This window comes from Mus musculus, chromosome 6 (genome assembly GCF_000001635.26).
Source record: "Mus musculus strain C57BL/6J chromosome 6, GRCm38.p6 C57BL/6J".
Lineage (NCBI taxonomy): Eukaryota > Metazoa > Chordata > Mammalia > Rodentia > Muridae > Mus > Mus musculus.
In genome coordinates this window covers 49318861-49343425 of record NC_000072.6, presented here as the reverse complement: position 1 = coordinate 49343425, position 24565 = coordinate 49318861, and the positions used below count along the sequence as shown (strand labels likewise).

At 43.8% G+C, this 24565-nt stretch overlaps 1 protein-coding gene across 3 annotated transcripts; it reads right to left on the bottom strand.

Annotated features, from left to right (window-relative positions):
* Positions 1-1838: 1838 nt before the first annotated feature.
* Ccdc126 (coiled-coil domain containing 126) lies at positions 1839-24157 on the bottom strand. 3 transcript variants are annotated; one of them, XM_011241420.3, is made up of 4 exons: positions 23946-24157; positions 13923-14010; positions 9129-9515; positions 1839-3600 (listed from the first exon to the last, which is right to left on the bottom strand). In XM_011241420.3, the coding sequence occupies exons 3-4, from the start codon at positions 9364-9366 to the stop codon at positions 3416-3418; spliced, it is 423 nt and encodes a 140-aa protein (XP_011239722.1). In that variant the 5' UTR covers positions 9367-9515; positions 13923-14010; positions 23946-24157; the 3' UTR covers positions 1839-3415. The 3 variants fall into 3 exon arrangements, with proteins under 3 accessions (XP_011239722.1, NP_001298041.1, NP_780307.1); NM_001311112.1 differs by lacking the exon at positions 13923-14010 and adding an exon at positions 4094-4163 and having other exon boundaries at positions 1841-3600; positions 23946-24152; NM_175098.6 differs by lacking the exon at positions 13923-14010 and having other exon boundaries at positions 1841-3600; positions 23946-24152.
* Between the last annotated feature and the right edge of the window lie 408 nt (positions 24158-24565).

The window sequence follows — 24565 nt, the reverse complement described above, 5'->3', positions numbered from 1 at the left end:
CTGAGACAGCAATGAAAGTAGCCAACACCCGGGGAAGGAAGATGTCTACCATCTGACTTACCCAGTTAGCTAAGCAGCAATTCTCACAGCAAATGAATCTTTGTGTTCATATCAGTAGCAGAAAACCTTGATGGCTTATATGTGCACCAATCACACAACAGTCCCTCTGTGGGACCCCTCTTGACCTATGTGGAAATGACTTCAGTCATCTACAGTTCAGTGAGGTTTATGATAACAAAATGTAACTCACACTGTCATCTGAGATGCTGGAGCCAAATTGAATACAGTACAATTTGACTAATATAAAATGGTAATCATTGTATAGTTCTTTCTCAGGTTATCAGTTTAGTGTTCAAAGGCCAGCACTGGTATACAGATAATCCAGCTGACGTTTGATTGACAATTCTTTTGTTTACAGCAGCCAGAGAGGCAATGGAGAGTTGTAGAGTCCCTGGAAAATACTTAAGGAATGATTCCTGGGGTTGTGCTGTGCTGTGCACACACATGAACATGCACACAAACATACGTAAACACAACACATATACATGGAGACACAGTACCGCACCATGGCCTCTGCATCAGCTCCTGCCTCCAGGTTACTACCCTGTTTGAGTTCTTGTCCTGACTTCCTTAGATAATGATCAGCAATATGGAAGTGTAAGCCAAATAAACCCTTTCCTCCCCAACTTGAATTTTGGTCATGATCTCAGCAAGAACCTGGAGGCAGAAGCTGATGCAGAGGCCATGGAGGGTGCTGCTTACTGGCTTCTCCATGGTTTGCTCAGCCTGCATTCTTATAGAACCCAGGACCACCAGCCTAGGGATGGCACCACACACGATGGGATGAGACCTCCCATCATTGATCAGTAATTAAGAAAATGCCTTACAGCCTGATCTCATGGAGGCATTTTCTCAAATGAGGCTCCATCCTTTCAGATAATTGTAACTTGTGTCAAGTTGATATAAATCTAGCCAGCACCAAGTGGAAATGGAAGACCAACAGAGAATATGGACAAAGACAATTGACTGACCGATGGGCTGATGTTAGAGACAAAACACACAGCAACATACGCAAAGTAAATCCTACCACTGAGCTACAGTGTCAGCCCAGAGGTCCCATTTATAACCTAAAAATGTCAATAGCAGTTATTTCTGGTGAGAAATTTTCCAGGTTTTCTTCTCATTTTGCAATGATTAGAAAAACTATATATATATATATATGTATATATATGTGTGTGTGTATGTATGTATATGTATGTATATGCATATGTGTATATATATATATTTTTTTTTAACTTATGACCTTTACCATCCCCTAAGTGAAGTTCATAGGACTCATTTACTCATGGCTGGGATTGCAGGTAAAGCCTCACTATATTGGCTTAAGCGCTGGGGTTGGAACCAGGGCTTCAAGCATGCTAGGCAATCGCACTACCAACTGCTTACATTCCCAGCCTCTTTGTTTTCTTACTATTTTATATATATATTTAAAAGATTTTTGGGGTTGAAATGAAACACAAATTTGTGTCAATATTATTTTTAGTCATTAACATCAAAGGCCATGAATAAAACTCAGTGGTAGAGAGCTACTTTGCATGTGCAAAGCCCTAGATTCTATATCTAGCACTTTAAGAAAAAGAACAAACCACGTGACATTTGTTAAATGCATGACTGCTGTTTTTAAAAACATGCAACAAGCTAGGCATGGTGGCTCACGCCTTTAATCCCAGCACTCAGGAGGCAGAGGCAGGTGGATCTCTGTGACCTCCAGGGTAGCAAAGACTGTTACACAGAAAAACCCATCCTGAAAACCAAAACCAAACCAAACCAAAAATAACCATTGTGAATATAAACAATATATTTTATTTCATCCCTGAAAGCAATGAAATCAGAGATGCTCAGGACTCCTCAGAGACCGAACGGTACTGCAGAATCTATGGGCAATGGGGCATCATTTCTTTACATAAAGGTACAGGGAAGACATTTCAGAAAGTTATCTTTCATGAAACAATATATTTCTTATACTTATTTTAACAAAATATTATAATCACTGCTACTTTTGTGGTAGCATTATAATAATGAAAAATATCAAAAACTAAATTCAATTTACTCTAAATCTAGAGGCTAGCTGCACATAAGCAGTTATTATATAGAATAAATACTACGAAATATAGAATACTATATAGCAATTGGATTTGCTACAAAGGCTATTTAAATAAAGACATGTTTTATTCTATACTAGAATTAACCAAGTCAAGATTTCTTGTGCTGTATACAGTAGCTGTTTCTCTAAAAAGATAAACCATTTTCATAATTTATATTTTAATGTTCTTAATTCTGTAAAGTGGTCCTTATATACTTACATAACATCAACTCACATTAATTTTCCAAGCACTTCTGTGCAGCACAAATAACATTTATTATATACATCTATCTGGCTAAAGTCCTCAAGCCCTTTCCTTCTTCCACCAAAATAACCGAAGAACACTTACCAGAATATGGAAATGATGGACTTTCCTAATGGTTTTTACATAGGGTCTGCTCTGCTGCCCAGGCTAGCATTGAGCTTGCAGCTCTCCTGTCCCAGCCTCCCTGGTTCCATGGCTACAGGCATGTGACACTGAGATTCATTTTCAAACCAACAGCCATGATTGTGAAAAATCATGCATATTTTATTTTTCATTTCATCATAAAAATATTTATTATATTCTGCAGAATATATGTAAGAAATTTTAAAGTATGAGATTAGCAATTACTCCCATTTCTATTAAATTGTCCCCTGACGGTTAGCTATGGACAGTGGCTGCTACCCATTTCAAAATTATATTCTTACAAATGCTATTTTTAAAAATATACAATTAACCTTCAGTTAATTTTGAAGGATAGTGCAAATGAAAACATTCTTTGGGTCTATTTCAAAACATGATTTTCAACATGACACTTCCTTTCTCTGCTCGCAAATTGAGTAACAAAATATAGTTCTGGAAGTAAGCACATTTTCTACTCACAGGGACACTGCTGAGGGCGGGTGACAGAATGAGTCCAACGTTACTGTCCACTTATCTGACAAACATATTATATACTTAGATAAGTATTTCTAGAAAGGACTCCATGTCTTTCTGGTGCTTTTGTTTCTCGATCTCTGTACAGAGATGACCTCCCTGCTTACCATATCAACCTTGTTAACCAAATTCCTGTTAAGAATACAGAACAGCATTAAAGAGCTTTGTGTCAAAGCAAACTAATAATGCCTGCGATTATATATACAGAATTAACATCCTATGAATCCAGCAAGCTCCTTGGAGATGTGTAGAGCTTTTATTGTCAAGTATTACTCTGTCCTAGGCAGCAGTTTAAGAGGTGCGCTGCGATGGATGGAATCCACAGTGGTAGCCGTGCAAGGTGCCCTTCACTGCTATCTGACGCTGCCCGAAACACTCGTCCTTTTGTTGGTCGTTACCGGCACCAAATTCCCATTGGTGCCATTGGTAGTGTTGGTGGCTGAACCGTTCACAACAATATAGTCGACTTTGCTCTCCAGCTTCACCAAGCGCTGCAAAATGTCATCTAAGAGGACTGCAATCGTTCTCTTCAGATCAGCTATGGGGAAAAATTGGAATCAATCATATTAAATAGCAATAGAGCACTTAATGTTTACATCTTTACAGTTTAAGGGAAAGAGGTAAACAATTATCAGGATATCTGAAAGCAAAAGTGTTTCAGAAAAGATACTTGGAGCCCAACAGGGAAAGTCTCATACCGATCATCACTAGCACCACACCCAAAGCAGCAGAGTTACAAGCACACCAGAACTCTCCACTTCTGAGAGCCGTGCATCGGATTGAAAGTCTGGCTCAAAACATCAGTCCCTTTGTAAGCAACAACATTTAACATTTAGACTGTTTCTTACTGTTAAAAAACACATTTATTTTATGTGTATAGGCACTTGGTCTGCATGTATGTCTGTGTACCATGTATATGCCTAGTGCCCAGAAGCCAAGGAGGGTGGTGGATTCCATGCTAGAGTTAAAGACAGCTGTGAGCTCCATGTGGGAGCTGCTGGGTTCTCGGGAAGAGAAGCCAACGCTCTTACCAGTGAGTCATCTCCTGGGACGCTGAGTTGCTGAGTAGGTATAAGGAGGCTGGACCAGGCAGGTGGAGAACTAGTGAAGGCAGAACAGGAGAGCCCCATAAGCAAATTACCCCCATAAAAGCCAGACCCTGAAGCTCCATGGGGAACGGGGGTGGGGAGCCAGGGCACAGGGCCGGCGACCTGCTCTGACCTACTCCAGGCTACTCCAGCAGCCTCTGGCTCCATGCTGAGGACAAATGCAGAGGCTTTGGGCTTTGCATTCGTGTTTGTGTGCAGGTGCTACTGCCTGGCCAGCACTAACCATGAAGCATTAACTGGCAAATGCTCCATATGAACAAGAGGGCAAACCCCAGACCCATGATGGATGCAGCATCCTCGCCTGGGAGGATGGCAGAGAGACATTTAACACTGAGACATGGCAACGGCCCACCCACCTGTGGTGCAACCATCCCACTCTAGCAAGACAGGACGGATGTAGAGGGCGGTTCTGAAGCTTTGATCAGGAATCTGTGGTTACTGATACTGAAGGTCTTTGCCCCCTATTGGATTTTGATCTATCAATAAAGACGCCAGTAGCCAATTGCTGAGTATAGGGCGGGACACTGAAACTTGAGCGGGTAGGATGCAGAGAGAGAATCAGAGGACTCCAGAGGAAGAAGGGAACACAGTAACAGCAGGAAAAAAGCCAACCTACCGCGTGAGTTTTCTGGCCACTTTCCCAACTGGGTCTGGGGTAGCAGGGGAAGGATTAGGAGTGGCCAGTCATTGAGTTAGCCAAGGCATTTTAAGAATAACTGGAGTGTGTGTGTGTGTGTGTGTGTGTGTGTGTGTGTGTGTCTGTGTGTGTGTCTGTGTGTGTCTGTGTGTGTGTGTCTGTGTGTGTGTCTGTGTGTGTGTGTGTGTGTGTGTGTGTGTGTGTGTCTGTGTCTGTGTGTGTGTCTGTGTCTGTGTGTGTGTGTGTGTGTGTGTGTGTGTCTGTGTGTGTGTCTGTGTGTGTGTCTGTGTGTGTGTGTGTCTGTGTGTGTCTGTGTGTGTGTGTGTGTCTGTGTGTGTGTCTGTGTGTGTGTCTGTGTGTCTGTGTGTGTGTGTGTCTGTGTGTGTGTGTGTCTGTGTGTGTGTCTGTGTGTCTGTGTGTGTGTGTGTGTGTGTGTGTGTGTGTGTTGTGTGTGTGTGTCTGTATGTGTGTCTGTGTCTGTGTGTCTGTGTCTGTGTGTGTGTCTGTGTGTGTCTGTGTGTGTGTCTGTGTGTGTCTGTGTGTGTGTCTGTGTGTGTCTGTGTGTGTGTCTGTGTGTGTCTGTGTGTGTGTCTGTGTGTGTCTGTGTGTGTGTGTCTGTGTGTGTGTGTGTGTGTCTGTGTGTGTGTGTGTGTCTGTGTGTGTGTCTGTGTGTCTGTGTGTGTGTGTGTCTATGTGTGTGTGTGTGTCTGTGTGTGTGTGTGTGTCTGTGTGTGTGTGTGTCTGTGTGTGTGTCTGTGTGTGTCTGTGTGTGTGTGTGTGTGTGTCTGTGTGTGTCTGTGTGTCTGTGTGGTCCCGGGCAGGTGCACACCTGACCAGCCAGGAGCACAGAGCAGTATAGGATTGCCGCAACAGACTGAGAACTCCAAGCTCTCCACAGCACTTCAGTTCAGCAGGGTCCCCTCTGCTTGATGAGCCCTAATCAAACCCCTGCCCATCCATCCAGACGCCGCCCTGCACCCTGACTGATGCTCTAATCCTGTGGACCTGGCCGTGGCTTCTCAGCTCCTTCCTCAGCTCCGCCTCAGCAGGCCTCTCTGCAGCTCCTCACTGAGAGGCTCAGAGCTTGTCTAATTTTCAGGGACTAGTTTCTATGAGCTCTCACCTCGGACTTAGTGAGGCCTCTCCGAACCCTGTCATCAACCTTTTGTAGCTGTTCTGAAACTACACACAATTGTGAAGGGAGATGTGTGGTCTGAGGGCAGGCAAGGTGGCTTGTGGGTAAGACTCCTGCTGTAAAAGCCTGAGAACGTGAGTTCAACCCACCAGGGTCCACATTAGGAGAGAACTGACTCCTAAACCTTGTTTCTGCCTTACGTGCTCGCACGCGTGCACAAACACCCCCCCCCACACACACACACACAAAAGCACGACCCTGATGATACACACAGCTATACAACGCACATACAACAATAATAAACCGATTTTTTTGAAATATGTGATCTGAGCATTATTAGCAATTAAGATTGGAATAAAAGACCTCATGGCCTCACTGTCAGGACAGCTGGAACCATCTAGAAAACTGCAGTCAATAAAACCAACAAAACCTGTGAATTTACTATCACTGAATGAATTCTGACCTTGTAGAAAGACATACTGTGACTATTGCTGACACCGCACACTCAGGAGGCCTGGCCAGGGCCCCAGGCCTGCACCTAGTTCTAATTTTAATTTCTTCCAGAAAGATTCTTAACCTCTGTGGAAGGTGGAGGGCTTTATTACAGTTTTCCTAGCTAGGGAAAAAAAAAAAAAGGACCATTCTCTTGTGACTTGCCCTTCACGTGTCTCATAGGCTTTTCACAGACATTAGGGACTCAATAGTGGCAACTGATACTGTTATTTTGTTGTTGTTGTTGATGATCCTGAACCAAAAAGTCAGTCCACCCCTGGTCTGTGATCCCCAGGAAAAATCATCTAACGGCAGCTGATAAAGTTGATAGCTAGGAGCTGTGCTATCAGAAAAAGTGTGAAGCATACACACACTTCTATGAATATAAGTGATAACAGTGAATTACATTATAATTAAATGGCAAGTTCACGATTTTATGTAAAGTTTTAAAATTTTCAGAAAGAAGTAGTGGAAAATGGTTGACAATCAAAGAAATGCTGATGGAAAGATAAAACAAGGAGGCTGCAGAGACGGATCCATGGTTCAGAGTGCTGGCACTCTCATAGCTTAGCAATTCAACAGCCACTTAGTCTCAGCCTTCACTTATTTTTGAGACAGTCTCACACTGTACCTAACTAGAATTTGCCAATCCAGTTAGATGAGCTGGCCAGCAGGCCCCAGGAATCCCCTTGTGCCTACCTTCCTAATGCTGGGATTACAGGTGTGCCCCACCATGCCTCGTGTCCACCTTCCTAATGCTGGAACTACAGCTGTGCCCCACCATGCCTTGCCTGTTCTTTCTAACAGGGAAAGCATAAATGGGGCATCTGTATCTCCTCCTCCAAGGCTCAGGAAATCCTACAGAAGAGCGAATGTAAGAGCAGCCTTGGGATGGCATTACTGCACTCTTGAACTCACAGCCCTTGGGACATACTGTGACCTAGCTGTTAGGCCTTTCCTCAAGAGGCAAACACCTCTGCTGAAAGAAAAAAAAGGTGACTTGAACAAAAACAAGCAAACACTCAACCAACAAACTTACTACAGAAGCCCAATCCCAATGCACTCAGGATACAGGAAAATATTGAGCTCAAGGTCAGCCTAGTTTACAAGCAAATAGAGTTGGGCACACAGCTCAGTTAGTGAGGTGCTCACCTGGTATGCACAAAACCCTAAGTCTGACAACACATAAATCAAAAGTCATGGCACAGGCCTGTCATCCAGTACCAGGGAGATAAAGGAAAAACAAAAGTCCAAGGCCATATTCAACTACAAGGTAAGTTCAAGGCCAACCTGAGAAACATGAAACTCTGCCTCAAATAAAATAATTAAATAAATAAGACAGGCTAGGGCTATAGCTTGGTTTAGAGTGTGTAGTGGTTTGAATAGGAATGTCCCTAAGGACTCAGGTGAGAGAAAGTGTGGCTCATAGGAAGTGGCACTATTAGGAGGTGTAGCCTTGTTGGAATAGCTGTGGCCTTGTGGAGGAAGTGTGTCAATGCAGCGATGGGCTTTGAAGTTCTATTAGCTCAAGACTAACTAGTGTGTCTCAGTCTCCTGCTGCCTATAGGTCAAGATGTAGGACTCTCAGCTCTTTCTCTAGCATCATGTCTGCCTGTATGCTGCATGTTTCCTGCCATGATGACAATGGACTGAACCTCTGAACCTGTAAGCCAGCCCAATTAAATGTTTTCCTTGTAAGAGTTGCCTTGGTTGCTGGGCGGTAGTGGCACACGCCTTTGATCCCAGCACTTGGGAGGCAGAGGCAGGTGGATTTCTGAGTTCAAGGCCAGCCTGGTCTACAGAGTGAGTTCCAGGACAGCCAGGGCTATACAGAGAAACCCTGTCTCGAAAAAACGAAAACAAAAAAAAAGTTGCCTTGGTCATGATGTCTTTTCACAGCAATGAAACCCTAATTAAGACAGTGTGCTAGCCTGGCATCATGTGAAGGCCCTGGATTTGATTCCCAGCACCGAATGAACAGGCTTCATTCCGACTTCCTAGCTTCCCATCTCGTCTAAAAGGAAAAGACTGGCACACATAAAGAACTTAAAACAAGCCAGATGTGTGGTCCAAGCCTGGAGGCAGGTGGATCTCTGTGACAAGGACAGCTTGGTCTACATGGTGAGTTCCAGGGAACTCAGAACTACATACAGACACCCTGTCTCACAAACCAAAACAGCAACAGAAAACTTGAAACAACAGGAGCCTAAGCTATGAGAGGGAGAGTTGCAGTAAGTAAAGCTGGAACTATAGGTAAATCCTGTTTCTTGGGACTTAATAGATGTTGTCTATTTGATGTTTATATTAAGGAGTTAAAAAAAATCAATATATACAATGATACTCTTACATACTCATTTTAAATGTACATACCATAGCATATATACATATATATATATATATATATATATATCCATATCCATATATATATATATATATATATAAAAGAGATGAATGTCAATTTATATAATGTACTTAAAATATAATGAATTTTATGTAAATATTAATAACTTAAATCTGAGTGAAGAATATATCAGTACTATATCTCTACTTTTCATTTGAAAACATTCACCTGTAATTTTTTTTTTAAATCAATGTATAAAGAGCACACGTGGCTGCTGAGCTCAACTCCTGTAAGTTATTTACACAGGACTGGGCTGGGAAGGAGAAGTCAGGAGACATCGCCAGGTTCTTACCATAGCCTGCCATGGACGCGCCGCTGTCCACATCCGCCGTGCTCCTGCTCTCCTCCGCCAGAGCTTTCACGTATCTTTTGCTTAAATCTAGGATTTGCTCACGAAGCTTGACGCTGCTCTGCCGCCGCGGCTGTTGCAAAGTGTAGTGAAGTAGCATCAGCCCCCAGATGAGTCCGAACACCAACAACAGGAAGCTCAGCTTCTGGGACATATTTTTCCTTGAGATTGTACGGAACATGTCTGACGAAGGAAGCAGACAGACTTGATCGAGGAGCAGTGGCTGGAAACAAGACACCAAACGATCAAGTCTTTTGAGAGGAGAGAGGAGGAACAGCTGACTACTGCCGTCTGTCCATCTTCAGCAGGGCTGCGTCTGTCATCACACAACTGTAAATTAAGAGCAAAGAGTCAGTGCCACCTGAACCAGGATGGACAAGGACAGCGCCGGCTTCTGATGTGCCACTGCCACCCTCCGTGACAGAGTTCTCTGCCACCTAACAAGTTCCCTGGTCATTTATCAGTTCCATTTCATACCTTTTCCTTTTTTTTTTTTTTTTTTTTTTTTTGGTTTTTCAACCTCCCAAATGCTGGGATTAAAGGCGTATGCCACCACTGCCCAGTAAATTTCATATCTTTTCAAAACTAAACTAGAAATAAATATAAATCTGTTAATAGCTGAAAAAATATGCCACCATAGTCATATAGTTGAGTGACTTGTCATCTGTCACTAAAGCCATTGATAAGGTTGACAGACAATACAAGATTCTAATTCTGTCTGTTCAAACATGGCCACCAACTTCAACACAAAGGCGATTCCTAAAGGGAACAGAAACAGGCCTGTCAAAATAAAAGTGAGAAATGATGAAAAAAGCAAAGACGGAAAATCAAAACAGCTGCTAGCAGAATTCCCATAATAAGATGTGTGCTGACACATGAATGGAAGGTGCCACTAGATGATGATATTACGAATAAGACTGCACTAAGCCTATGAAGAATCCACCCTGAAACAGGAAGGAATCAAGTGCAAGGTTACAAATCACAGAACTTGGAAAGAGTCAGAATATAAAGATTAATGTTTATAAACCACCTAAATGCTCAGGAGATAAAGCTCTGGTTTCATCACAGGGGCCGGAGGGGGAGGGCAATATTCCAAGTAAAAATCTATAGTGCATTTCCCATGACTACTTCATAGCTAGCTTGCTAAAAATAGACTTTAGGGGTGCTTTCATTTCTGCAGTGCGAACAAATATACATGCCGAATTTAATCCACCTACTAGGAAATAACAAAACCAAATAAAGCCTACTTTGAGACTACAACTAAATGAATATAATACAGTAATGTAAAGGTAACAAGGCAGGCGCAGGAGCACACATGGGCAACCCCAGAACACGGGAGGGAAGGCAGCATGGCGAGGCAGCTGAGGCTGCATGGGAGTGTCAAGCCAGTGTCAGCTACACAGCAAGACAAACACATCAACCCAAAGCCTTCGGAACACTATAACGTTCATTCGGCACATACTGAGCTATGTGCAAGGGATGCTCTATAGTTGCTCTTCCCTAGAAATGTGCTTTCTAGAAGAGATGCTTTAGATTTTGTGTTTATCGGAGACAAGCTATGCATCCTATGGATGGTCTGGGACTCACGACATACATCAAATCAAAGCTGGCCTTAAACTGACACAAATCCAGTTCCTCACATATGTATAACAAAGCTGCAGATTAAACTGTGTATCCCTAGCACCCTCTGGAAAGAACACTGGGACTCTCCAGTTAGTTCAAAAGATAAGTCGGCATGACGACAGAGCCAGAAATGTGACATCACTGGAGAACTGAGAACACGGCGAGCTAGGTGTTTCTGGCAGATGAAGAGTTAAATGACAGCTAAGAAAGAGAGGGAAGGAGAAGAGAGAGAAGGCATATCAACCATACACTGTGTGCCGAGGACCGGCAGTAGGAAAGCGGCAAAGCCCCTGTTTTCCATAGGTAAACTGTACGGGCAGAAAATCTGTGTGCACAGTGAAAACACAGCGATATATAACACGCAAGGGGCGTAACTACGAGCCGGGTTTAAAACAGCAGAGGACATGAGGATAAGTGCGGAGCAGAGTGGCTGGCTGTGTGTTCAGAACCAAGGCTACAGTGAAGCCACGTGATGCAGCACAGGATAAACACAGCCACAAACACCTTGGGTTCAATACACATTTGGTTTTGAATTCACTTCCGGATGCTGCACGTTGAGAAATCTTTTACCGTTTCCCAATTAAGGAAAAAGGAAAAAAAACAAAACAAAACAAAAAAAAAAAACCAAAAACCTCTCAATAAGTTACTCAATCCCAGATGACTAAATACAAGATCTGACTTCACCACTGGTCAGAAAAGAGACCTTCATAAAGGCAGGAACGTTCCAACATGAACGCTACAGAGTATCTATCTGCTCAGTACTGATATGGGCAAAATCCAGGTCTCCTCTCAGGGCTCTTAATTGTATTAATAAGAGATTTTAAAAACAGACCCAGAGGAAAGTCCAAGGACACTTTTATTAGCATTTAACCAGAAACCCCTGAGGACAGGCAAGCTGTGGACAGATTTATCTGAGCTAGTATGAAAGCTAGACAGAGAACTGACAAGCAGCAGTATGACTGGGGGAGGGGGGGGGAATGGGATGGGCTTAAGGAGAGTATGAAAGCACAAAAGATTCAAAGTGTTAAGAGAAAATGGAGAGAACAGAAAGGAGATGTGAGAGTTTTCTGACTGATTCAGAGCAGCCAGCTGGTTCAGGAAGCTGTGGCCTGCCGAGCTAATGCTCAAGGGGTGACCTTGGGAAAGACAGGTACAATGTCACACTGAAGGACTAATTACTACACCTATCTCTTTACCATGCCTTACAGTAAACGTGGCTTCCTAGGCTCCTTGGCCATGCCCAACTAGAATGGTAGATCTCCACCCAGGCCACAGATTCTAGTTTCTTCATCAGGAGTTATGTCTACTCTTTCCCCCACACACACACTAATTTATTTATCCACTTTACATCCTGATGGCAGCACCCACTCCCCCACTCCTCCTAGTATCCCCCTCACACAGCCCCTCCCTCCACACCTCCTCCCTTCTCCTCTGAGGAGGGGGAGGCACTTACCCTGGCCATCAAGTCACTGAAGGACTAGGCACATCCTCTCCCACTGAGGCCAGACAAGGCAGCCCAGTTAGGGGAACTGGATCCATAGGCAGACAATAGTCAGGGACAGCCCCCGCTCCAGTTATTGAGGGACCCACATGAAAACCAAGCTGTATTTCTGCTACATATGTGCAGAAGTGGAGGTTCTAGTCCAGCCCATGGACTCTTTGGTTGGTGATTCAGTATCTGGGAGTCCTCTCTCCCAGGCTCTCCCTACACCCAAACTCCTGTCCACCCCCATACCCCTCCCCATTCCCTCTGCCACCCAGATCCCACCCTCCTCCCACCCCCACTGATTATTTTATTCCCCTTCTGAGATTCAAGCATCCTCCCTTGGGCCCTCCTTGTTAGCTTCTTTGGGTCTGTGGATTATAGCATGGGTATCCTGCACTATACGGCTAATACCCATTTATTAGTGAGTAAATACCACACACATCCTTTTGTGTCCATGTTACCTCACTCAGGATATTTTCTAGTTCCATCCATTTGCCTACAAATTTCATAATGTCATTGTTTTTAATAGCTGAATTATATTCCACTGTGTAAATAAATCACATTTTCTTTATCCATTCTTCAGTTGAAGGACATTTGAGGTGTTTTGTTTTGTTTTGTTTTTCTACTTCTGGCTATTACAAATAAAGCTACTATGAGCATAATTGAGCAAGTGTCCTTGTGGTATAGTGGAGCATCTTCTGGTTACATACCCAGGAATGGTATAGCTAGGTCCTTAGGTAGATCTATTCCCAATTTTCTGAGAAACCACCAAATTGATTTCCAGAGTGGTTGTACAAGTCTTCACTCCCACCAGCAATAGAGGAGGGTTCCCCTTGCTCCACATCCTTGCCAGCATGTGCTATGCCCTGAATTTTCGATATTGGCCACTCTGATTGGTGTAAGGTAGAATCTCAGAGTTTTGATTTGCATTTCCCTGAAGACTAAGGATGTTGAACATTAAGTGTTTCTCAGTTATTAGAGATTCCTCTATTGAGAATCTCTGTATAGCTCTATACCCCATTTTTTAATTGGATTATTTGGTTTGTTGGAGCCTAATTTCTTGAGTTCTTTATATATTTTGGATAGTAGCCCTCTGTCAGATGTAGGGGTGGTAAAGATCTTTTCCCAATCTGTAGGCTGCCGTTTTGTCCTACTGATGGTGTCCTTAGCCTTGCAGAAGCTTTTCGGCTCAACAAAGTCCCATTTATTAATTGTTGACCTTAGTGCCTGAGCTAATGATGTTCTGTTCAGGCATTTGTCTCCTGTACCAATGCATTCAAGGCACTTTCCCACTTTCTCTTCTATTAGATTTAGTGTATCTGGTTCTTTGTTGAGGTCTTGGATCCACTTGGTCTTAGTTTTATGCAGGGTGACAAATATGGATCTAATGCATTCTTCTACATGTATTTCTACTCTTGACAATGCTCAGCCTCTAACAGAATGAACCTCAATGGGGAGTCAGGGGTTTGGACACACACAATAATGATAAGGAAATTTGGTGGTGTCTCCTCTGATTTCTCACAGTAATACGAAGCCATTTATTATGCAAAGTGTTTGCCAATGTGTTAGATGCACACAGTAGATGTTTTATTCAGACACACACACAAAACCAAGTTTATGTCACTTACAGGAAACTTGATGGAACTGGAAATCATCATTAAGTGGAACAGGCCAGTCTCACAAAGTGTTGTTTTCTCCCTGGTAGGTGATAGTTAACTTTAAAAGAAAGAAACAAAAGGGGGAACAATTTGAAAAAAGAAAAAAAGAGAGAGGGCAAAGAAAGTATAATAGATGGAGTAAATGTGATGAAGGGCTGTTGTGGAAATTTTCCCTAACTGGTTAGATAATAAAGATGGTGAGATGGCTCAGTGGGTAAGAGCACTGACTGCTCTTCCAAAGGTCCTAAATTCAAATCCCAGCAACCACATGGTGGCTCACAACCATCCATAATGAGATCTGACGCCCTCTTCTGGTGTGTCTGAAGACAGCTACAGTGTACTTACATATAATAAATAAATAAATCTTAAAAAAAAGAAAAAAAGACGACAAGAACTAAATCACTGGGCGAGAAGGTGGCAGGACTTCTGTGTTAGAAAGAGGGAACGCAGGAGAAAGAGACTTCCTTCTGGACTGTAGGAGCAAGGGAGGCAGGCACAATGTAGGAAGACAGAGGTTGTCAGAGTGGATCAGCTACTGGAGGATTTATAACATAGGTTAGATTATAAAATTAGGGTGCTAGGTTCCACGCCCAGCAATTGCGTTACCTGTTGATTTTAAACTAAGATTGTGTGATGTTTTCCTTCACACAGTCACTCATCTGGGTTCCAGAGAGAGAAGGTAAAGGCGGCAGATCTTGGGTGTACAAGCATGCATCCTAGCCAGCCTCAGGAATTTGGAAGCGTGGGGTGGGGGTGGCAGCAGCCAGCTGTGGGAACTTAGTGAGCCAGGTGGAGAGAGCGACTCCAGAGCTCCAGACAGGCAGAGCCAGCCTGGGTGAGACAGGCCCTGGCTAGAAGGAATAATGTGGTCTCGGTCTGTTTGCCGACCAGAACACAGACCAAGACCAGTGGTCAGTGCATAGCTGGCCGTAGTGTGGATTTGGATTTTTAATATTTCACGCTACAAAGGGCATTCTCCGCTACTCTGTTCCATGTACGGAGTGTCGACAAAACCCACTGTGCTGCACAGCTAATAAACACTAAGTTGAGAAACAGAAAAGAATGTCTTGGGAATAACAAAAGTCTGAGAGGCTGAGAGCATGGATCCCACTCTACACTAGGACTCCGAAAGGACATCAAGGAATAAAGTAGCATGGCATGGACAACACAAAGAAAAAGGAACACCCCAGAACCCCCGAGTTAAAAAGACGCCCAGGAGCCAGCTTAGGCCTGACCAAGGGTTGAAAGTTCCAGCCTCCAAGACAGTTCCCTGATGGATGCCAAGACCTGAGAATTCGCCTGACAACCACAAGCCACGCCAAGCAACGTAGGAAGAAGTAACTAGGTCTTTAAAGGTACACATCTCCACTGTTCTTTCTCAGGCAATATTTTACCAAAAACTCACCTAGCAAGATTCTTATAATCCCAGAACCAAATCACACCCTACACCAATTAAATGAGAATGGGGATGGGAACCAAGCTCCATCTTTGTTCTTGTCTCGGTTTTTAATGATGTGTTGGTGAGCATTCCTAGACGGCGGGCAAACATTCTCCCTACCGCTGAGCTATGCTCCCAGACAGCATCGGTATGGCTAGTTTTACAGTTGCCATTGCTTTACGACAGGGTTATAATATGGACTTCCGTGGCCTCCATCATCTTGCTTCTCAGCCTTTACAAGGGCTGGGATTACAGATGTGTGCTACCATGTCTGCGGCTACCAATATTTTAAAAAGAACACTAGGTTAGTCCTCAATGTACAGCAAAGTGAGAGAAGAATCCTGCCCAGACTATCAGATCTCTTCATGAAATGAAGCAGCAACAAGATTTGCAGGGGAGGCATTGTAAATTCTGAGTTATAAATCAGATCATTTTGTGTGACATCAGAATCCTGGTGCTTGAGGGAGGTAGAAATCTGTGACCTTTACCAGAACACAAGTTCTTACTGCCAGAGTGGCCAAGTCCCCACTCTTACTAGGCAAGCATAAAGGTGAAAAGCCAACTCTACTGAACCACTTCAGTATCAATATGAGTACACATTTCTGTCCACTGGGAGTTACACGGATGCTTTCATAGAGAAAGATGGACAGACAAGGAGTTTAAACTTTCAGCAACTAACAGTAATTTATTTATATTCCTTCAGTGATTACAGAAGGAACAATTATTAGCCTCAATTAGGAAAAAAATAGGACTATAGGCATACATTTTTGCAACCTACTTTATTAAGGACTCAACCACTCCTCTATCCCACCACCCAGCAGAGGTAGTAAAAGAGACAAGTTAGTAGGATATGGGAGAAGTGGACCTGTTCAGCAATAGTTCTTTGAGGGTGAGCCTGGTTTTCTTTGGCAGCAGTTCATTCCCGTAGCATAAAACAAATATGACTTAGCAACTGCAGATCAGTCCTCTAGGTAGGCAGACACCAGGCACAAACCAACAGCTTTGGTCCAGTCCTCTCGGCAAGCAGACACTAGGCAGCTATAGTTCAATCCTGAAGAAACCACCGGGCTTGCCAACAGGCCTGAGGCAACAAGGTTGCTGAAGCTGAAAGCTGCCACAGGAACCTCACAAGCAGTTCTTGAGTTTCTCTCAGTGGTGGCATTAACACAAGTTGAATTCAACAATGCTATGTAAGGTGAACCAATACATGTGTGTTTATCAAAGAATAATGAGGTGGAACAAACCAAACCCAAGCTCAGTGCTCATCTCCCACTGTCTGTGGGGTCATATTTATACTCCTTCGTCAATCATCCTTTCAAGTGTTTGCTATAACAAAACATCCTTTCACCTGTATCTTTCACATGTTTACTTTAGCAAGATGTGACAGGGAGTTTGAACTTTCAGCAATTAACAGTAATTTACTAACACTCCTTTCACCTGTGTGCACCAGCAAACCATCAGTTGACATAACTTAACTTTCCAAAGAACTAGAAGTTTCCATTTTAGAGGACTCAATGTGCTTTTCTGTATGGTGTCCGAAGCTTCAAATGACAACAGAACCTGTACTTTGACACTGCCATTCTCTTTTATGTTTCAAGTACTGGCCCTCTCAAAGCCTAGAGTCACTACCTAGCAACCTGACAGGCTATCACTCAGAATTTCTGGGCCACCATCATACAACAGTCTTCTGCTAGCCAAAATTACAGCAATCTAAAATTATCTTTTTTTCCTCCGATTACTGTCACTATTTGTAGGAGCAGCTCTGATGCTAAGGTCCTGGTCCCCAATTGGTTCTTGATCTGTCAGTAAAGGACGCCATGGGCCAATTGCTGGGAGGAAGGGACGGATGGACCTCCAGGTCCCTAGAGGCAGACAGAGGACTCAAGGAAAGAGGAGGAGGCGTCCAACATGCTTTGGAGAGAGAAGAACTAAGAACCATGTAAGATCTCAAAACAGAGTGGCACACAGGCCGCTCCTATAGGAGGGGGATTAGGGGAATTTAGCAACTGAAGTTTAGGGTATGTGGGAGAGACAGAGATAAGAGACTGGTAAGAGCATGCTTTTCCAGGCAGGAGATAGTAGTGCCCAACAATTGTGCCAAGAAGGCAAATTGAAATTGAACAACTATGTGTCTGTGTCTTTTAGCCATGGATTCAAGGGAAGCTGAGAGGGGGCTGGTAGCATGGCTACTTCCCTGAGCAAAGGTGTATAGAGCATAAAACTATATGTTATAACTATTTCCATCATTATCCCCATTATTGTGTGTGTGTGTGTAAAATAACCTTCGAAACATTCCTATGGGAAAGTTCCCAACTGCAGAAAATCCAAAAAGGAAATAGAAAAAAATCAGAGGGAAATAAACATCTAGACATACTATGTGCAGTTTCATTTAATGTGTGAAGGAGCTTGGTTTATTCATTCATCTGTTCATCCATTCATTCACATTATCTATTAAAGCACCTACTATGTGTCAGGAATTGGCAGTGTGAAAGGTGGAAGTAGGATTCCTGTTTTCCTGAAGACCATGCCTTAGCAGAAGTGAGACAATTAATAAGGCACTGCTCTGAATAAACAGAAACAGAGGCTGGGTATGATGAAGTCTGTATGAGGTATGGGCTAAGGTAATCCCTCAGAGAGGTTAGCAATTGGTCTGCCAACTACAAAATCTGGTCCCAATTTCTTACCGACTAAAACTATTAACATTTATTTCTGACCAGAATCTTGAAGGAAACTGCTCTCCCTTCCCCTCCCCTCCCCTCCCCTCCCCTCCTCCTCCTCCTCCTCTTCTTCTTCTTCTTCTTCTTCTTCTTCTTCCTCTCTCTCTCTCTCTCTCTCTCTCTCTCTCTCTCTCTCTCTCTCTCTCTCTCCAAGCAAATAGCAGAACTGGAGAGATGATTTTAAGAGCACTTGCTGCTTTTTTTCTGAGGAAAGGAGTTCAAGTCCCAGCCATCCATGATGGCTCACTACTTGTAACTCTAGCTACAGGAAATTTGAAGCCATCTTCTGGCCACCATGAACATGGATGGAAAACACACACACACACACACACACACACACACACACTCGAGTGCAAAATAAATCTTAAAAACAAAACAAAACAAACAAACAAACCCAGGCAAATGCAGGGGGTGGTTTTGATGCTCTGACTGGGAATGAACACTGAAGGTCCTGTTCCCCAATTGGTTCTTGATCGATCAATAAAGATGCTAGCAGCCAATGGTTGGGTAGAAGAGGTGGGACTTCCAGTTTTCCCACAGGCAGGTTAGCAGATGCAGGAGAGGAGAAAAGGATTTGCCATGCTTCAGAGGGAGAAAGAGCCACTAGCCATGTGAGCCACTAGCCAGAGTGGTCACTGGCTGCTTCCCCAAGTGAGCCTGGGGTAGCAGGCGAGAGATTACAAACACAACTAAGCTGAGGGCAGATTTAGGGTGCTGAGCTGGGAGTGAACAGAAGGGTGTGCTAGCCTTCTTAAGCCTTAAGAAAGGCTTAGAAGAACCTAGCTATTGAGCTAAAGCATATTAAAAATAAGTTATGTGTGTGTGTGTGTGTGTGTGTGTGTGTTTTGGTGGATCCAGGGTGGCTCCAGGGTGGGGGGGGAGGTTGATAGAACAGTCTACCCAGAGCTTAAAGTGGGATAGTAGAAACTACAGGCTACAAGCAAATAAGCAGGAAAGGACTCACAAGCCCTAATAAGGCCTTGTCTAGACAAATCAAAGTAAAGAAAAGAATATATCTATATCCCACAAGTAAACACAGGATCAAAGAGAAAGCAGCCTCGCAAAGCTATTCCTTCTTGCAAAAGCCAATTCACTAAGAACCCAAACCAGGCTAGCAAGCTCCGGCTTCCATTCTGACACAGGTGATGCCTGCATCTTTTTCCACATCAGCTGGCATCCAATCTCACAGTCATCTCAAAGAGAATGAAAGAAAGAGGGAAGGAGTCTGCTGCCCCAGGCTGTCAAATTCTGGAGGGTTGGGGAGGGGCTGTCTTTGTATAAACAAATATGGAGAAAGTAAACGATTTGCATAAAAATTTCACAAGGTGGGAGAGATGAGAGGTGTGGGAGATTTGCAGAATTTTGGCCCTCAGTAAGTTGTCCACCTCTGATAGAAAAAAGACATTTCCCCTCACAAATAGCAAAGAAACCCCAGGCAAAGAAAGGCCTAATGTCCCATTTCTTAGGAGCTTGTCAGGCTATCTGTGTAACATACAGGATCAATAATGACCTGATGTGATGATCTTTACAAACAGGAAAGCACTGAACTTGTATTTTCTAATAGGAAGAGGATTAAGAGGAAGTGGGGTGCAAAACAAAGTCTAGGGAACAATTCCAAGAATGTTAACAGAGAAAAACCTGTTACGAGGTATTTTAAGCACAATGTGTCAAACTCTGAAAAATACATTCCCTAAGGAGTACAGACATCAGACAGCAAAGACTGGCAGAAGTTTTTTTCTAAATTTCTCTATTTGTTACAGGGTTTATTATTGACACTCCAACTTATAAAATCTTTACAGGAGGCAGGTATAGTGGCGCATGCCTGTATCCAGTACTCAAGAGACAGGAGCAAGATCTGAGTTTGAGGGCAGCCAGGGCTACACAATGAGACCCTGACTTTAAAACAACAAAAACAAACAAACAAAAAACTTTAAAGCTGTGATTCTCAACCTTCCTAATGCTGCAACCCTTTAATACAATTCTCATGTTGTGGTGACCCCCAACCGTAAGATTATTGTATTGTTACTTCATAACTGTAACCTTGCTACTGTTATGACTCATAATGTAAACAACTGATATGCTACCCTTCTGGAGGTCACAAGCCCCAGGTTGAGAACTGCTGCTTTAAAAGACTGCAGTGTTCAAAGCTCTCTCTCACACATCTCACCAAGCAGTATGCCATGCAAATAGCCAAGTAGTTAAGCAACATTTCAGTGGTTTCTCCCTAGCCCCAAACCAAAAGATAAACCTGTTAGGCCAGCTTTATTGCTAGAACAAAAGAAAGACAACTAACCACGAAATACTTAAACTAGAATTATAGAAAAGAAGGAAGAAGAGCACAGAGTCAGGACATTCAAAACATCCTAACTCTCAGCTCAGGGCCCCACTGCTTCCCAAAAGCAGGGAACAAAACAGATCATTTGCAATTAGCAATGTTTTAAAAAATAAAGCAGAAATCATCAGAGAAAAATGTACAGACTACAGACTATTTTGCACTTTTTCTGGGTACATTTATTTCTACATACAGGCATGCAGGCATGTCCATGAAATCTACAGATAAAGATTTCTTGCTGAGTTTCAGTTTTTAAAAGTATTTTTAAAAACAAGTTCCTTTTAAACTGCCCGTTACAAAGTATTTCCATATTTTTTTAACGAAAGCATTGTAATAGCAACTGTAATGTTAAAAACATTAACAGATGGCTAATCCTACCTTCAAATCTCTCATTCAAAACCCATTTCACCTTGATTCAGTGCTACATTCTGTGCTGTTATGAATAATATCTAACAGAGGTGGCAGCGGCAGCAGCAGCCAAAAGCAGAGCTGCCGGCACTCAGCCTAAGGTGCTATAAGCATCACACCCGCCTGTTGTCTCCAAAGGACTTCACAGCCATAGAGGCATATGTAGAGTATAAAAAAGATATGGTATGTTCACCAACAGTCAGAAGTACACATAGCTCTCTCCAATGCAAGATGCAGAACTAAGCCCTACACACACAGACACACACACACCAGACTTGGCCCTGGAATGGAATTTCTGGAAACTGTCCATTCCTAAAATATTTTCTCTACATAATACTGCCTGAAGCAAATATCTGGTGGAAAAGAATTAACACAGGCAACAGCTACCAACTCTATAATTAGGCCTAAACTTGAAGATGCTTAGGCCTGGGGGTATGTAGCTACTGAGTTCAATCCACAGTGCTAAGAACTAAAGGTTGAAAAATAAATAAATAAAATCTACTGCCTTGAAGAAAGCTACACAAGAGTTCCTACTAAGGTGACACAGAGATATCTTAACATTTTCAGATGGCATCTTGGGGAAGAGAAGCAACAGCGGTAACAATTATAAAAATAGATCTTAAAAGAGAGAATAAAGCCGGGCGTGGTGGTGGCGCACGCCTTTAATTCCAGCACTCAGGAGGCAGAGGCAGGCGGATTTCTGAGTTCGAGGCCAGCCTGGTCTACAAAGTGAGCTCCAGGACAGCCAGGGCTATACAGAGAAACCCTGTCTCAAAAAACCAAAAAAAAAAAAAAAAAAAAGAGAGAGAGAGAGAGAATAAAGTACACTAAAGTACTCTTGCCTGATGGCACAGGGCTTTAATTCCAGCATGAGGCAGGCAGAAGCAGTTAGAGCTCAGTGAGTTGAAGACCAGTCTACACAGCGAGTTCCAGTCCAGCCAGAGCTATGGTGAGATAGGGGTGGGGGTAAAGTAAGGCTGGGATTGAAAACAGGAAGCACTATATCAAAAGAAGAGTGCTTTATCACTGTGCTGTAGAGAGTGTTTAATCTAAAACCACATTATGCAGCATCAGATATTTCGGTCACAGGCTGAGCTGCTCAGAGCCTTAGCCAATCATAGCTTGTGTCATATGGCCCTACACCTCTTTCCAGATGAACGGGCTAGCACAGGGCACCCCTGCCAGGGGCCTTCTACATAAAGAGACCAGAGAGAAAACAATGGCTGAAGCAGATGAATTTATGAAAAGGAAAAATGAAAACGGGTTAGAGAAGTGAGACCAGAAGCTAAGAGTGCACAGGCAAGAGGTACCCAGGACCACTAGGATGGAAGGAAAAGGAGCCGCAGCTCGCAGAGCCGATGCTGGTTGGTAGGGATCATGATTTCTGCAGCTTCCTAGCTCTTCCACGAGAATCCCTTTTTATCAGGGTGGAAGGAAAGAACTGTAAAACGTAAAGGGCAGGGAACAAGGACACGAATAAATGTGTAAGGGGATTTATAGTTTTCCGCTATAGTAAAATGGATGTTCCAAGATCCTTAGCATTGGAAGTCTGAGATAGACGAATCGATCTGTTCATTACTGTAGACACGGGGAAAGGAGAACTGCAGAGAAAGCAGAGCTAAGGTCATGCGGATGGTGGCAGAACAGGACAAGAACCAAGGCTGCGGTTCTCACCTTCTCCTCTACTGCACTCATAACACCAAGGAGAGACATTTTCTTCAAAATGAGTGTTTCTGCCGCACGTTTTAAGGTTAATCAGAAATGTTTGCATGCGTATGCCCCCTTCCACAATTATTAACTGCTACTGTTCTAGCAATCATTAGAAGGCTCCCCTTTCCCTAAAGATATCACACAGTCACATAAATCATCATGTCTCGACTCAAAATAGTACATACAGGGCATACACGTTAAATAAAAATGAAATTCAGTTAAAGTTTTATAAAGCTTTCCTTGAAAACCCAATGTCAATAACATTGAGAAAGCAAGGGTAAAAACAACTGACAGAACCTGAACACGTTGAAGTCGTTCCTGATCAGATTTACTGCATTCACTCAATGTGTCTCCAGACAAAAACTATAACCTGGGAACAGAAATCCTAAGTGGGTGTCAGGTGATGGTGGCGCACACCTTTAATCCCAGCACTAGGGAGGCGGAGGCAGGAGGATCTCTTGAGTTTGAGGCCAGCCTGGTCACGAATAAATGCGTAAGGGGATTTATAGTTTTCTGGTCTACTGAGTGAGTTCCAGGACAGCCAGGGCTACACAGAGAAATCCTGTCTAGAAAATGAGAGAAGGGGAGTGGGGAGGAGAGAAACGACTGAACCATTAGAAACAGTACAGAAAGTTGACATAGGGCAAAGCTGCAAAGGATCTGACGGACAAAGCCTTTAATCTCCTTTTAAGGGTTTCCTATGGGACCAGGCTAGGGAGGTGGGGGAGGTGAGTCCTTGTACAGTTATATACAGAGCTGATCCCCAGGAAAGCAGAGTCATCAATTTCCTTAGAACATTCTCAGCCATCTTAAAGGGGCGGAAATTAAGAAGCCAGCATATCTTAAGGAATTCTCTGCATGTAAGAAGTAAAAATATAAACTGAACACACAACCTAGTGATTAACCAAAAGTCCACACACTTCGAATCACATTCAAAACATCTTTTCATCAAATGAAAAACTCAAGGTGTAATAGCTTATTATCCATAAATCTAACAACTTAAAACTGTATGAGATCTCCATCTGCTGGATGAAACACATCGGCTTGGAGCCATTGCTTAGCCTGAATGAAGCAGCAGGCAGAGGGACGCCAGGGGTTCGAATCCTGGCTGCCTGGCCATTCAATTGCCACCGCCTGTACCTACAGCAGATAAAGTTCCTCCCCAGCCTCCCAGGAGAAGAGTTTGGCAGGTTTAATGGGCATTTCACGTCCTTCTCCTAACGAGAGAATTGAGCTGTCAAGAGTGGAGCACAAATGAGCGCGGCCGCAGAGACTGCCCATCCCCGCAGAGCACCGCGGAGCCCGGCCCGGCGGTCGAGGCTGTCAAAGTAGCAAAGCCGGGGCCGCAGGGACACCGCCTCCCGCCTCCCCAATCTCCTCCGTCTGACCTGGCCTGCTGGTTTCCTTTCAATCACGCGGGCCGCCGCCGCGGGGCTCACAAACTGGAAGTACAGCCACAGCCCGCCACGGGAGGGCGTTAGCGGCGCCGCAACAGCCTGCGGGCCAGGACGGAGGTAGGACCGAGAGCGCTCGGCACCCGGGGACGCTACTCCCGGTTTCCGCTCCGCCTCCCGGCCACCCTTCCCCCATTCTCCGGCCAGGGCCTACTGCGCGCGGCATTGTGGGGAATGTAGTCCCGCCTTGCGGAGAGACAGCACGTGCTGTTGGCCCAGGGGCTCAGGGCGACGCGGTTGCTTAGCAACTAAGAGGCGCAGCAGCTGCATTGCTACTAGAGAAAACTCAGCACCCTATTCGCCACTAGTGGTGAAGCATCCTACTATCTACCTTCCACTAGAAAAGAAACCCCTAATGCTGTTGTCTGACACTAGAGGGCATCCTAGTGTTGGAGAGTCCAATGTCCCCATGGTGCTCCTGAAGGTCCTCACTCAGGGAAATAGGATAAAAAAATAACTAAAAGGACTAAAGACTAATAGAAACAAACTATCCTTTTCTGAGGACTGGAGACCTAGCTCAAAAGTTCAGACAGTTTGCTGAGGGACCAGAAGAC

What these genes read in the sequence shown, in the direction of transcription:
- Ccdc126 (XM_011241420.3), bottom strand. Translation starts at nt 9,366, where the DNA reads ATGTTCCGTACAATCTCAAGGAAAAATATGTCCCAGAAGCTGAGCTTC. An exon ending in CGCGTCCATGGCAGGCTATG is followed by an intron (nt 3,601 to 9,128) that starts GTAAGAACCTGG and finishes TTTTCCCCATAG; the next exon opens with CTGATCTGAAGAGAACGATT.